This window comes from Geotrypetes seraphini, chromosome 1, assembly GCF_902459505.1.
Source record: "Geotrypetes seraphini chromosome 1, aGeoSer1.1, whole genome shotgun sequence".
Lineage (NCBI taxonomy): Eukaryota > Metazoa > Chordata > Amphibia > Gymnophiona > Dermophiidae > Geotrypetes > Geotrypetes seraphini.
Window position 1 is genome coordinate 283948003 of NC_047084.1, and position 14079 is coordinate 283962081.

A 14079-nucleotide genomic window follows, 5' to 3' on the forward strand; every position below is an offset into this window, starting at 1 on the left:
ACAGCAATGCATAAAATTGTGCATAAAAGCCGAGCTAAGCTGTGTACAAAGCCTGGAACTTTGTTACATCAGCCCCTGCGTCAGCTGACTTTTTTTTTTCTGTGCTGTCATCTGCTATGGTAAAAAAAAACAACAACAACAAAAAAACACACAACTTTTACAGCTGCCATTCTTACCACAAAAATCAGATTCTCCTGCAAAGATTTTTACATTATGCAAGTTTCCTAATGGGTATCTTTAAGCAAATTCCCAGGTTCTTCCTACCAACTAAATATGAGGTAAGTGAATGCAAACCAGTGACAGATTATTCTTTTTAATATTTAAATAAATCACGAATCATTTATGAAAGATGCAAAGATGGAGAGCTGCTAGGGTCGATATCTTTATCAATTGTGCTATTCCTCATATGTCTCAAAAGTAAAAAGCTACACACGAACTCATGACGACGTCCATAGTAAGGGGCTTCATTATTTTCTTCTAGTTTTAAGGTTTCAAGGACAAAAATATCACCAACAGATAACTGCAATGGCTGGGAGCCAGCTCTGCAGTAAAACTACAAAATGGAACAAGAGAGCCAAATCCTGATCACCAGATTACCTATAATGTCTGTTATATGGAAATTAATCTCTCTTTAACCTGAATGTGATCTGGTTCCAAGACATTCTAAGAAAAAGTGCAAAACTATTACATTAAAGACTTGTTAGAAAATATCTCGCAGTCCTCAATATACAGCCACTTGTTTAAGGTCCTGATCCGATTATGACCAAAGACAAAAAGGATAAATGAAGTTTTAGGGTTTTGTTGTAATGTGTTTTCTATTTGGTAACTGGCTGCGTCTAGTTGGTAAAACTAATGTTTTGCATGTTTTATACTCACCATCGTAAAACCACCTTGAACTTGGTAAATGACTGAAGCGGTATAAAAATGTCATATTAAAAAAAGGGTAAAGAAAGAATAGAAATGGAAAGGATTTGAGCATACTCAACTCGGTATTTTCAGAAATTCAGTGCAACAGAAATTAACATTTCTACACACCAAACTACTAACCTACCATCTTTTCAAAAAGTATTATAGACTTATAAAAACACAAATCAGGCTTGATGTCTATTGTACCTGCTGAGCAATCCATCTGTGCAAAATCTACTTCAGCGATAAATTTCATTCGCTTTGCACATGCTTCTGCGGCTGATGTGACCACACAGTTTCTAGCAGAAAAACAGAAAGGTTCTACATTCTTGTCGTTCGAAGTTGGCTCTATATAATCTATTTTCCTTTTCAAGGAAGACACTGCAATGGTAGATGTGCGGACAGGTCCAGCCTGAGCCCTCCCTAGAATATTGGTGCCTGGTATGGTATGCTGCAAAAGGAAGGAGTCTATCCTTGCCTTTAAAGGTGGGTGAGGCAGAGGATGAGAGTGTTGGCTGTAGGTCACTCCTGTAAACGGATCACTGGGCATCCTACCCCATGCAGCTTCACTCTGATTACATTTTTCCAAAGTACTCTGATCAATAACTTTGCCAGAGGGCAGAAGCATAGGGAAAGTCATGATCTCCAAAGTGATTGGGTCCAAAAATTCTTCAGGTACCTCCAAAACAATGTCCATCTGTTCCTGGAGGTTTTGTTGACGGTTGTCTGCACTACTGTTTGCCATGTAGGCATCTGTTGGTAAAACAGGATTTTGTAAGCCAGAACTTGGGCTTTTGCTCTTACAGATGACTTGAAGCAGACTGTCTATTACTTCCTGTGAACAGGATTTTGCTGGCTGGCCCCATACCTCTAATTTTTTAATACATGGAAAAGCTCCTCCAGTCACATGAAAGATAACAAGTTTTAAGTGTGTCACATTGCTTAGTGAGGAGGGACCTTTAACCCATAGATCCTGGGTTATACTGTCAGGATATAGGAGAAAAGAGTCTGTCTGGTGAAATGGAGGCCTTGGCTTGAAGCCTCTGTGATTGAATGTCACTCTGCTTTGGCTTTTCAGCAGGACTTTACCCACCAATGTGAAGATATCTTTGTCAGAAAAATTCTGGCAGGCAACAGGAGCAACGGGGGACTCTATGCTATTCCAGGAGGCTCTGTTTAATGAGGTAGATGTGTAGATTTCAAGACCAGTTGAGTGCTGGGGCCCTCCCACTGAGGTGTCTATATTAATCCTGCATATGTCTATATTAAAGGGAAAAGTGAGTGTGATATGAACTGGTGGCTTAATGAAATATTCACTTCGAAAGCCTCGATTTCTTCTTGTAAGGTCTTCAGAAATGAGATTTTCAACTTCATAACCATCTCCACTAATCTACAAAGGTAAAAAAAAAAACACACACACACGTGAAACTTTACACTGAATTTCTACAAGTAATGAACAGACATTTATTTTACTGTACCCAGTTAAATATTTGCAATACATACATAAGGCACACAAAACATTGAGAAAACTCCTCTGTATCTTTCAATCAGCCCTACCCCCAAAATCAGCCACAGAACTAGGATCCTTTAGTCATGAAAAACTTGAAGAAATACATGTTTTAAGAGTTCTCTTGATTTTAAGAAACATCTTATCAGATGGCACATCCATTTTGGCAACAGGTTCCATAAAAAAGGAACAATAGCAGAAAACACAGCTTCCCTTGTGATAGCATAATTTGCTTGTGTTGAATAAAATGGAGAGAGCCCAAGAATTGCTTGAGAGATGATAATTAATAAATTAAAGCAAATGTGGAAAAATTATCAGAAACCAGTGCAAAGATCTTAACACTAACATAATACCTGATCAAACACCAATGCAATTGCCTCAATCCATAATTAAACTGGTTATCCACAGGGAAAAAGATTGGGTATCAGTAGCATAGTTTCTGAAGGGCACAATAGTCTCAAATACAAAGTAAAACAGTTAATACAGAAGGTCGGAAACCTATGGTATCTCATAAAGTGATAAACATCAGATATGCCCACAAGATCTTTCATCTGCATTGTCTGATCTGAAAAATGAGAAAAACCAAGAATACACCACCTTGTAATCCACTGTATCAAAAGCAGATTTGTCCAAAACAAAGCAAAACATTTCTTCTAGTATGTCAGTTTTGTAAACTAACTGATATTACACAATCTACGAGTAGTATATGCAAAAAAAGTTTGCATTAGAATAATAATTCATTACTTTTACTAACAACGTGGAACTGAAGGAAACCAATATCAAAGTTTAGCATTACTAATCTTAAAAATTTGTTTCTGAACTTACACAAATATTTTCTGGTTCACTCAAGCTGAGATTAGAAATTTGGGCAATACTGGTGAGCCAGTCTACAAAAATTTGGGAATATCCACTTTTTTTTTTTTAGGCTAAGCAGTATAAAATCTGTTTTATTTTTTTTATCGTCCTAGATAATTGTGACCTGGATTGGCCACTGCTAGAAATAGGATACTAGACTCGATTGACCTTCAGTCTGTCCCAGTATGGCAACTCTTATGTTCTTAATTAAGAGAATAGGCAACAAGATCTGATGTCCCTTTCCATGTGCACTAGGAGTATAAAAAACAGACCAGAATTTCAGAGGTTGTGGTAAAAGCGGATATCATAGCTGGTTTTAAGAAAGGTTTGGACAATTTTCTGGAGGAAAGTCCATAGTATGTTATTGAGAAAGACATGGGAAAGCCATAGTTTGCCCTGGATCGGTAGTATAGAGTGTTGCTACTTTTTGGCTTTTTGTCAGGTACTAGTGACCTAGATTGGCCACTGTGAGAACGGACTACTAGGTTTGATGAACCATTGATCTGACCCAGTAAGGCTATTCTTATGATCACATAAAAGTAAAAAAATTACCATATTTTTCGCTCCATAAGATGCACTTTTTCCCCATGGAGCAAATACAACACCACCACCACTCACCCCGGTACCTTTTTTTTTTTAAATCCCGGCAGTCCAGCGCGCTTTCCGTGCTCCTGCCTCGCTGGATGGCTGCTGATCTCTTTCCTTGATCTCTTCTGGCAGTGGCAGAGTGGCGCACAAGGCAGGCACGAGATTTTTGTGCACCGCTCTCTGAATGGCTGCCGTCAGTTCTCGCAAGTCCCGCAAGAACTGACATCAGCCATTCAGAGAACGGAACTGACGGCAGCCATTCAGAGAACGGAACTGACGGCAGCCATTCAGAGAGCGGAACTGACGGCAGCCATTCAGAGAGCGGAACTGACGGCAGCCATTCAGAGAGCGGAACTGACGGCAGCCATTCAGAGAGCGGCACAGGACCAGGCAGGCGTGCAAAAAGTTCACGCCTGCCTTGTGTGCCGCTCTGCCGCTACCGGAAGAGATCAAGGGGAAGAGATCAGCAGCGACCAGCGATGCAGGAATGCAGAAAGCGAACTGGACCATCAGGATTAAAAAAAAGGTACTGAGGGGGCTGCCTACCACTAGACCTGCCTTGTACCCTGTCTCGACCTACCACTAGATCACCAGAGGGGGGACAGGGCAGGGCGGTGGGCAGAATTTTTTTTCTTTGGGGTTTACTTCTCTACAGGGGGTGCGTCCTACGGTCGGGTGCATCTAATAGAACAAAAAATACGGTAATAAAACTTAAAACTTATTGGGGGGAAAAAAATCTATCAAAAATCTTGCTGTACATCATAGCAATTTCCTGGGAAACAATAGGAAAATTGGGTTGTTTTGAGAGTCATTCAGTACTGGCATGTTTTTGAAGTACATAAAATCTTCCAGCAACTGCCTAAATTTGCTTTTCCCACAATTGAAATCTGAAAGAACATCTAACCAAATATTTTTACTTTTGCACTGGTAGTACAACTAATTCCAGCATACATAGTCACTCAGGGGCAGATTCTGTATAGGACGCCAGTGTCAGCTGGTGTTCATCGGGGGGGGGGGGGGGGGGGGGGGGGGCTATATGGAGGATAGGCATGCTGGTGTTCAGCAGCAAGTTTCTTCAGTACCAACAGTAAACACGATGCTGGCTGGGGGAGTGGAATTTCTAATTTCATGCCTATGTAAATGCCAGAATCTCTATATATAAAATCGGAGGTATGTATGTGTGTGTGTATGTGCCGCGATCACGCAAAAACGGCTTGACCGATTTGAACGAAACTTGGTATGCAGATCCCTCACTACCTGGGATGATATGTTCTGGGGGTCTCGCGGCCCACCTGCACACGTGGGTGGAGCTACAAACAGAAAATCAGATTTCACCCATTCATGTCAATGGAAAAAATGTAAAAACCTGCCATTCTCACAGTAATTCAAAACCGCCTTGACCGATTTGAACAAAACTTAGTATGCAGATCCCTCACTACCTGGGGTGATATGTTCTGGGGGTTTCGCTGCCCACCTGCACACGTGGGCGGAGCTACAAACAGAAATTCACATTTCACCCATTCATGTCAATGGAAAAAATGTAAAAAGCTGCCATTCTCACAGTAAATCAAAAACGACTTGCCAGATTTGAATGTAACTTGGTATGCAGATCCCTCACTACCTGGGGTGATATGTTCTGGGGGTCTCGCGGCCCACCTGAACACGTGGGCGGAGTTACAAAAATAACATCTGATTTCACCCATTCATGTCAATGGAAAAAATGTAAAAACCTGCCATTCTCACTGTAATTCAAAACCGGCTTGACCGATTTGAACAAAACTTGGTATGCAGATCCCTCACTACCTGGGGTGATATGTTCTGGGGGTCTCGCGGCCCACCTGCACACGTGGGCGGAGCTACAAACATAACATCTGATTTCACCCATTCATGTCAATGGAAAAAATGTAAAAACCTGCCATTCTCACTGTAATTCAAAACCGGCTTGACCGATTTGAACAAAACTTAGTATGCAGATCCCTCACTACCTGGGGTGATATGTTCTGGGGGTCTCGCTGCCCACCTGCACACGTGGGCGGAGCTACAAACAGAAAATCAGATTTCACCCATTCATGTCAATGGAAAAAATGTAAAAAGCTGCCATTCACACTGTAATTCCAACTATAAAACACTTTCTATGACACTATAACCACTAGGGACATCGTTTCTATTCTACCACGGACACCATACATATAGAGTTTGTATGTTCTAACTGTGTTTGTAACTGTTTCCTTCATGCACCCCAGTTCATAATGTTATTACATTACATGAGTACTCACATATCCTGAACTAGGAACACAGGTTCCATTCTGAACCGGGAACAAACTGCATGGAGTTTCTTTTCAACCTGAGTTTCCACATATTGAGTTGTTTAAATCAATACTGAAACTTTTGGATGCCACTTATTCCAACAGATCTTCCTTTTCAGTTTAAGAGATTGCAAATTCCAATGAGACTTGCATTCTCTATCACAATCAACAAATCACAGGGACAGACTATTACATACTGTGGAGTGGATTTAAGATCCCCCTGTTTTTCCCATGGACAACTCTATGTTGCTTGATCAAGGGTGGGTTCACCCAAGAATTTATATGTTCTTGCTCCTGGAGGTGAAACTAAAATTGTTGTTTATAATCAAGTTTTGTGTTAGTTGTATTGTATTCATTTTGTCAAATATTTCACATTATAATTTGATTATTGTACTTTTTATAAAGCTGTAAAAAAATAATTTCATTCACCACTATAAAGTATCTTTATTTCAATCCATTTACTGTGTTATTGCTATAATTAAATACCCGTGCAACACCGGGTCATCAGCTAGTGGTATAAGAAAGGGGGCATGGAGAGAGAAAGACAGACGGACAGAATTTATATATATTGTCTATATTTTGCACTATGGCCTCCTTTTACTAAACCGCAGTGCCTATGAGCATCGAGAGGGCTTTAGAGTACTTTGAAGGTGTGGTGGTCAAGAATTAAAAAAAAAAAAAAAAAAAAAGATATAAAGAGGATGGAGTCAGTCCAGGGGATGGCTACTAAAATGGGCAGTGGTCTTCATCATAGAGTGCGAGGAGAGGCTTAAAGATCTCAATATATACTTTAATGAAAAGGAACTTGCTTGTGAGTAGAAGGAGAAAGAGGAAATAGGGTAGCATCCGTTACACTTTTGCAGTTCTAGGAGAAATTTCCAGATATTTTACTGTATATGAACACAGATAAAATGCAACCCTTGTTAAAAACAGCAAAGAAGGACAAAAACAAGTGCCTTTACCTTATTGCAGTGAATTCTTGGCTTAAACTGGGGGAGGCAGAAGTTTACTACCATTTTTGCTGGTCTAAAGAAGTATCTATTCTTCTAGCCTTAAAAGAGAAAACGAAATGTAAGTGTACTGAAAGTACAAAAGCATGCCAATTTGGTTAGCCTAAGTCAACTAATAAGTAACTCCTATAAGACTCCAGTCCTGAGAAACAAGAAACAAAAAAATCATAGTACAGACTCATACTTTGTATAAAAAGTATTATCTGTACACTGGAATCATAAGAACTGGAACTTCATGGGCACATCAAGTACTTCTGGCATATGAAACCCTAACATTGACTCAAATTAAATGGAACAATTGTTTTGAAGACATTTATTACTGCTTTGACTATGAATAATCCATCTACTACTGGACAATGCACACTTTTGGGGACTAGTCTGTTATTGAGAAAGACACGGGGGAAGCCACTGCTTGCTCTGTATCGGTAGCATGGAATATTGCTACTCCTTGGGTTTTGGCCAGGTACTAGTGACCTGGATTGGCCACCATGAGAATGGGCTACTGGGCTTGATGGACCATTGGCCTGACCCAGTAAGGCTATTCTTATGTTCTTATTAGATATGCTGACAGCAGGAAAAGGCCATCTACACACCCTTGTACATTAGACTGTCCATCATGAACAATATAATTCAAAGTAGAGCATGGCACAGTGACAGAATTAATCATTGTTCCTGTCCCCATGGATAACTGCTGGAAACCATCCCCATGTCATTCTTTTAAGGAGACAGGGAAGAATCAGAGCACAACCACTGACTCTTAAGCCTTGCATTAAAGAATGCAGGTGTAGAAAGACTGAGGTTGACATAGACACTAAAGAATGACATGAGATGGTTTCCCACGGTTATCCGCGGGGATGGGAACAATGATGAATTCTGTCACAGTGTTATTCTCTATTCAAAGTACGAGTGCATGTCAATGATCTACACCAGGAGTAGGCAATTCCAATCCCCGAGAGCCACAGGCAGGTCAGGTTTTCAGGATATCCACAATGAATATGTATGAGATGGATTTGCATGCACTGCCTCCTTGAGATGCAAACCATCTCATGCATATTTATTGTTGATATCCTGAAAACCTGACCTGCCTGTGGCTCTGGAGGACCAGAATTGCCTACCCCTGATCTACACAATTTACTCTACACTTTCATCTAGAAATAATCAAAATGCTGTTAACAAGAACCCAGTCTTCACGCTCATAGCTTCAGTCCTTGGAATCACCTTCAACAGCAACACCCATGAGTCATTAACCCATTGTCTAGCAAACGTTGAGCCGTGGCACACCAAACAGGCGGCTGCAGCTCATGGGCACCCGGATGTTGCCATGATGATGTCACACACGTGTGACATCATCATGTCAATGTCCACGCATGCGCAGAGGCCCTTCAGCCTGAGCTGCCAGTGGAGATTGCCGACAAGAGGCGTGGAGAGGAGAATAAACGCTGGCGGCTGACTGCCTACAGGCCGTCTCTCGCCACAAGAAGCACATCCTGAAGGTAGTCAGCCGGCACCGATGCCTCTCCTCCTCCCCGGCATCTCGGGGCACACCTGAAATCTCATGTGGCACAAAGTTTGCTATACACTGCATTAACTCTTTAATTGGCAGATAATAAAACTGGCTGCTTTAAGTAACTTGATGTTGAACATGAGCAACAGTGCCAAGTAACAGGCATTTGGAGATGCAGATCTCTCATACGAGCCTTAGAAAAACATGTTGCTTCTGAGCAACAATACCAAATAAAAGGTTAAGATAAGTCGCGACCTTAGAATTACATGGTTCTAACTGTACCAAAAGTCATTCTCAGGAATTTGAAGTGGAGGTTGGTGTTCAATGACATGTGCGGATTTATTTATTAATTTAACACCAGAACAGAGTTTCTCCAAATACTACATGATGATAATATAAAGATAATGTCAGATAGAAACCGGAAGTCATCAGAGTTAAAAATACTGAAAATTGTCACTTAGAACCCTGTAATTCTAAGGTTGCAAAGTTATCTGCCAACTCTGCACAGAAGGACGGTACAGCTCTTCCCCATTTCTCTTGGCAGAAATAGTGATCATCTGTGGACTGCAGTCCTCAAGTCCTGCCAGAGTTTATATTGGATTCAGACTAGACCATTCAAGAACATTCACTTTCTCCTTCCCGAGACATTCTATTTTTTTTTTTTTTTTGCTTTGTGCTTAGATCTTAGTTGTGCTGAAAGGTTAATCTTCTCCCTAGTCCAAGGTTCATGGTAAATTGGAATGGGTTCTTCTTCAGAAGCTGCCTGTACTCTGCACCAGGAAGACCAAAGTAAATGAAGATAAACTACTGCAATACTGATCAGTCTATTAATAAAAGCAAGCCCGACATGGCACCTTTGTCAAGTAACTGAATCAAGGGTGCAACACCCATAAATAGAAAAAAGAATGTGAGTGTAACATACATACATACATACACTAAAATGTCCAAGAGAAGAAATTAAACTAAATGGAAGGGAAAAAAATGTTATACCAGGTGGGGAAAAAAAATTAAGAGAAGACTTACCATACAACTATCCTTTTTTTCTATGTCTGAGAATAAACATCTAAGAAATATAATGGGTTGCTTACTATAGCAACACACGGAGAATATGTTAACAGTCCATACTCAGAACAGCCACTAGATGTCAGAATGTTGTTTTAAAAGAAAACCAATGAAAATGAGATCTACAGTATAGTATATAAAAAATACATTGGTACGTCAACATGTTATAAAGCACAAAAGTAATACTAAATAGTCTATGAACAGCTAATCATTAAAAGTGATTAAAATCATTTTATTGTAAATAAGTATAAAACCAGACAAAACTACCAATGTTGTAGAAAAGAACCCGTATCCTACTTTCAGTGGGATGTTCTTTAAAGTCTAAAATGAAATGTAATGTGCTCACTTTGAGGAGAAAGTTTGAAGTATTAAAAAATTGGTAGTGTGGATGTAATATTGGCCAGAGGTAGCAAGGAAAGGTCACACCTTAACTGACTCCTCAGAGCACAGGAAGTAAAAGAGAGCAAGGGGCACAGAAGTAAGACAAAGGATTCAGGTCTTACAGAAAGGAAGGAGGTCTTACAGAAGAAAGACCACTAGAAAGAGAGCTTATACAGATTTATCAAGAGTGGCTGCAGTGGGTGAGACTACATTACCCACAATGCCTAGTTTACACACCATAGCAGGAAGCGACTGTAGCATTAAGGTTCCATAAATGAGAATAGCCTTAAACACATCTTAGAGCTAAGTCATAAAACTAGTGTAGGGCTGCTGGGGGCAGAACACCTATATCTAGCCTTAGAAACCACAAAAACTGTAATTTGGAGACCCCACACAAAGAGACACCGATTTTCCCATATGCTATTATGGCCTTACTCACTGTGCTGTGCTATACTGCTTCAGCTCTCACTGCAGTTGGGTAGTAGAGAGGACCCTAGCCTCAAACAAGCAAATCCTCAGTTCAGGACCGTTCAATCTTTGAGCTGATGATCAGGCTAATGCTGGCCTGTGTCCTCAGACCCCCCACCCAGACCTACACACTGCAATGGTGGGGGGGGGGGGGGAAGGAAGGGAAGAGAGAGAAAAAAATGCAACCAACATCCGTCAAAGTCTTCCCAGACCACTGTGGAGTCAAACAGCCTGCACTCAAGTGCTTGATAAATCAGGGATGAGCCTTGGATCCCAGGGGAACAATCCCTGAACTCCTTAACTGAAACTAAACACTTCAAACTGAAACTAAACACAGAAAAGACAAAAGTCTTCCTGGCAAGCCCCAAGAACAAAATTACCAGAACATCGTTACAATTAAACGGCCATGAATGCCCAATCTCCAAAACCATAAAAATACTGGGAATCACACTGGACACACACCTAACCATGGCTGACTACACGAACTTAGTGTTGAAAAAATGCTTTCATACACTAAGGACCATTAAAAAATACTTTGATGAGAGGAAGTGACATCATCGTGGCTGATGGCAGCCTAGGGAGTTAGCTCTGCGGTCCCCACGGCGTTTTTAGGCTTTTTCCAGCTCCCTCTTTCGAGCTTTTGAGCGTGGCACATTGAAATTAAGTGCAGGAGATACAGAGGACGGTGCAGCGATGGCGACGTGCAAAAAACAACTGGATATTAAAACTTTCTCCTCGCCAGCAGCAAACGGGCCACTGAAGCCTGAACTGAAGATGGCGGCTGAGCGTGTTGGGCCTGTGCTGGCGGAACAGCCGCTTGATGCGACTCTGCCGAGCTTACGTCAGGAGATGCACGGCTGGTTCCAGGAACTGAAAGAGGAGCTTTCAGCGGTTCGCGCTGATATCCATGGCGCAATTGCTGATTTGAAACGAGATGTCAACGAGATCGGGGGGGAGATTGGGTGAGGCGGAGACTCTGCTGGAGACTCACAGCACAGATTTACTTCATCTGAAAGGGCAGATTGCTGCGCTGGAAGAATGCACTGAAGCCTCTACATTAAAAATGGAAGATTTGGAGAACCGCTCGTGGCAGTGCATCCTCCGCTTTCGGGAGTACCGGATATGGTCTCTGATGCCCGTTGCATGGAGGTCATTGATCATATCTGCATTAAAGCGCTGGAGACGGCTGGGGCCCCGGTAGAGGTGGGTAAACCATTGCTGGATCGTGCTCACAGGATCGCGGGGCCCCGAGATGTCAATCGCTTTTGTAATGTGGTGGCATGTTTTCATAGATTTGTGGATAAAGAGCATGTACTGCATGCTGTTCGCCGAGGGGGCGGAACCACCAAATAGGAAGAAGTGGACATTAAGATCTATCTTGATGTGGCTCCTGCAACCCTGCTTCGAAGGCGATCCTATCGTGACTGTACTTAGCTTTTACAGGAGAGAAATATTAGATATTGCTGGTTGTACCCCATTGGATTGGCATTTACGCATGCCGGCAAGACCTATTCCGCCACGGCAGTGGCAGATGTGCGGGCCCGTCTGGTGGAGGCGGAACTGCTTTTGGCTACTGATTTGCCTCCCTTGCCCCAGCAGACTGCTGTTTCTACCTCTGTGCGGGGCCAGGGTTGGCAGGTGACCCGGACTGGATCAGCTCATCATCCAGTGCCCGCTGAGGCAGCTGCTAAATGACTCTTGCTGTGGTTTTGAGTGACATGTTTCTTTCTTTTGCTATACTGTGGTTTGTTTTGCTGCCTGGGGGGGCCTGGGGCTGTCTCTTTACACTTCCTGATTGCATGGATTCCATGTGCTTCGGTGGATGGACCATGTGGGGTTGGGGTGAGTTGTTGGTGGGGGGGGGGGGGGTTGGTGTGGGGGGCTTGGGACGGGATGGAGTGTTGTTGAGGTTTGGTGTTGAAGGGATTGGCTGGAGTTTGATTGTGGTGTGTGACTGGTTGCAGGTGTGCAGTGGGTTACTTGGGATGTTTTGGGGGGCCGGGCTCAGGGCAATGGGTAATCTTCAATTGGGGTCTTATGGTTAAGTATACTTTTTTATCTTATAATATCCGGGGCTTGAACACCCCCCAAAAGCGGAGTTTGCTGTTTAAAGAGTTGGGTCGTTTGAAAGTGACTGTGGGGTTCATACAGGAAACCCATTTTCAATCCAGATTCGAGAAACTGCTCACACATAAGTGCTATCCTCATGTATTTCTTTCTTCTAATAGGATTCATAAAAAGACCCAGAGGGTGGGTATCCTCATCCATAAAAAATGTATCATTTTTTTTCTGAGAGAGGCAATTTGGGATGCAGAGGGGAGATACATATTAGTTAAGGGAGAGCTAGATGGCCGATTGTATAGTTTGCTAAATGTTTATGCCCCGAATACGGGTCAGGGAGCCTTCTTTGAGCTTTTGGAACGCGTGCTGTTGGATTATGCGGAGGGCACGGTCATGGTTGGGGGGTATTTCAACCTCACTTGCTACCCTCAGGAGGATAACTCTACTTCGTCAATTCGTTATGCTCAGGGTGATCGTCGAGCGTTGTTACACTTATTGCGCTGGTTTGAGTTGGTAGACGTCTGGCGTTATCACCATCCGGGAGTGCGCGATTATATTTATTTTTCCTCTTTGCATCATTCTTATTCTAGAATTGATTTATGGTTGATTCCTCGCCTTTCATTGCCGTGCAGAGGCTCTACTATTGAGCCTCGTGTATGGTCCGACCATGCCCCCCTTTCTCTTGTGTGGAGGGTGGGTCAAGATAGGGAAGGAAGTAGTAGGTGGCACTTGAATGATTTTTTTTGTTGACCGACCCCTCTACCCTAGCATTGTTGGAAAAAGATTTTAAAGAATTCTTTACCTTAAATGATACCGGTGAAGTTAGTGCAGGAGTGCTTTGGGAGAGTTTTAAGGAGACTTTGCATGGGTGGATTACCCGGGGTGCCTACCGGAATAAATGTCGGGTGGCGCTTCGACTGGACTTATTAGCTTGCGTACGGCGGTTGGAGGGGAGGCAAAAATAGCATCCCACAGTGGAGGGGAGTGCAGCCCTAGGGGCTTTAGGTGTGATTTACAGGAGCTGGACTTAGAGGGGATGGCCTGGGCGCTTCACCGGCGGAAACAACGCTATTTTGAGTGGGGAGGTAGAACGGGTCGTTTGTTGGTCACGCAGCTGCGGCAGACTCTGGCCCGCTATCTAATCACTAAAGTGAGGGATGCTGCTGGACAGCTCCAAGTGCAAGAGGCGGGCATTCATCAGGCCTTTTTGGAGAATTATTGCTCTTTATATACCCCTGAGTATCCTACTTCAGACGTGGAGGTGGAGGCATTTTTGTCGGGCGTTTGTTTGCCCCGGCTAGCAGCGGTGGATGTAGAGTGGCTTTCTTCCCTTATTCAGTCTCAGGTGTTGGAGGCCATTCAACATTGGTCGGCCCATAAAGCGCCTGGGCTAGATGGTTTTTCCCCATTGTTTTATTAAAAAATGGCAGC

At 42.6% G+C, this 14079-nt stretch overlaps 1 protein-coding gene across 5 annotated transcripts in view; it reads right to left on the minus strand.

Annotated features, from left to right (window-relative positions):
* UBOX5 (U-box domain containing 5) overlaps positions 1-14079 on the minus strand; it is a 58404-nt gene that overhangs the window by 29128 nt on the left and 15197 nt on the right. For all 5 annotated transcript variants that reach the window (XM_033952983.1, XM_033952975.1, XM_033952965.1 and 2 more), the window contains 2 exons: positions 7125-7213; positions 1114-2296 (listed from right to left, as the gene is read on the minus strand). In XM_033952983.1, coding sequence (XP_033808874.1) covers positions 1114-2296; positions 7125-7178 — 1237 coding nt within the window. In that variant the 5' untranslated portion in view covers positions 7179-7213. The remainder of the gene's footprint in view (positions 1-1113; positions 2297-7124; positions 7214-14079) is intronic.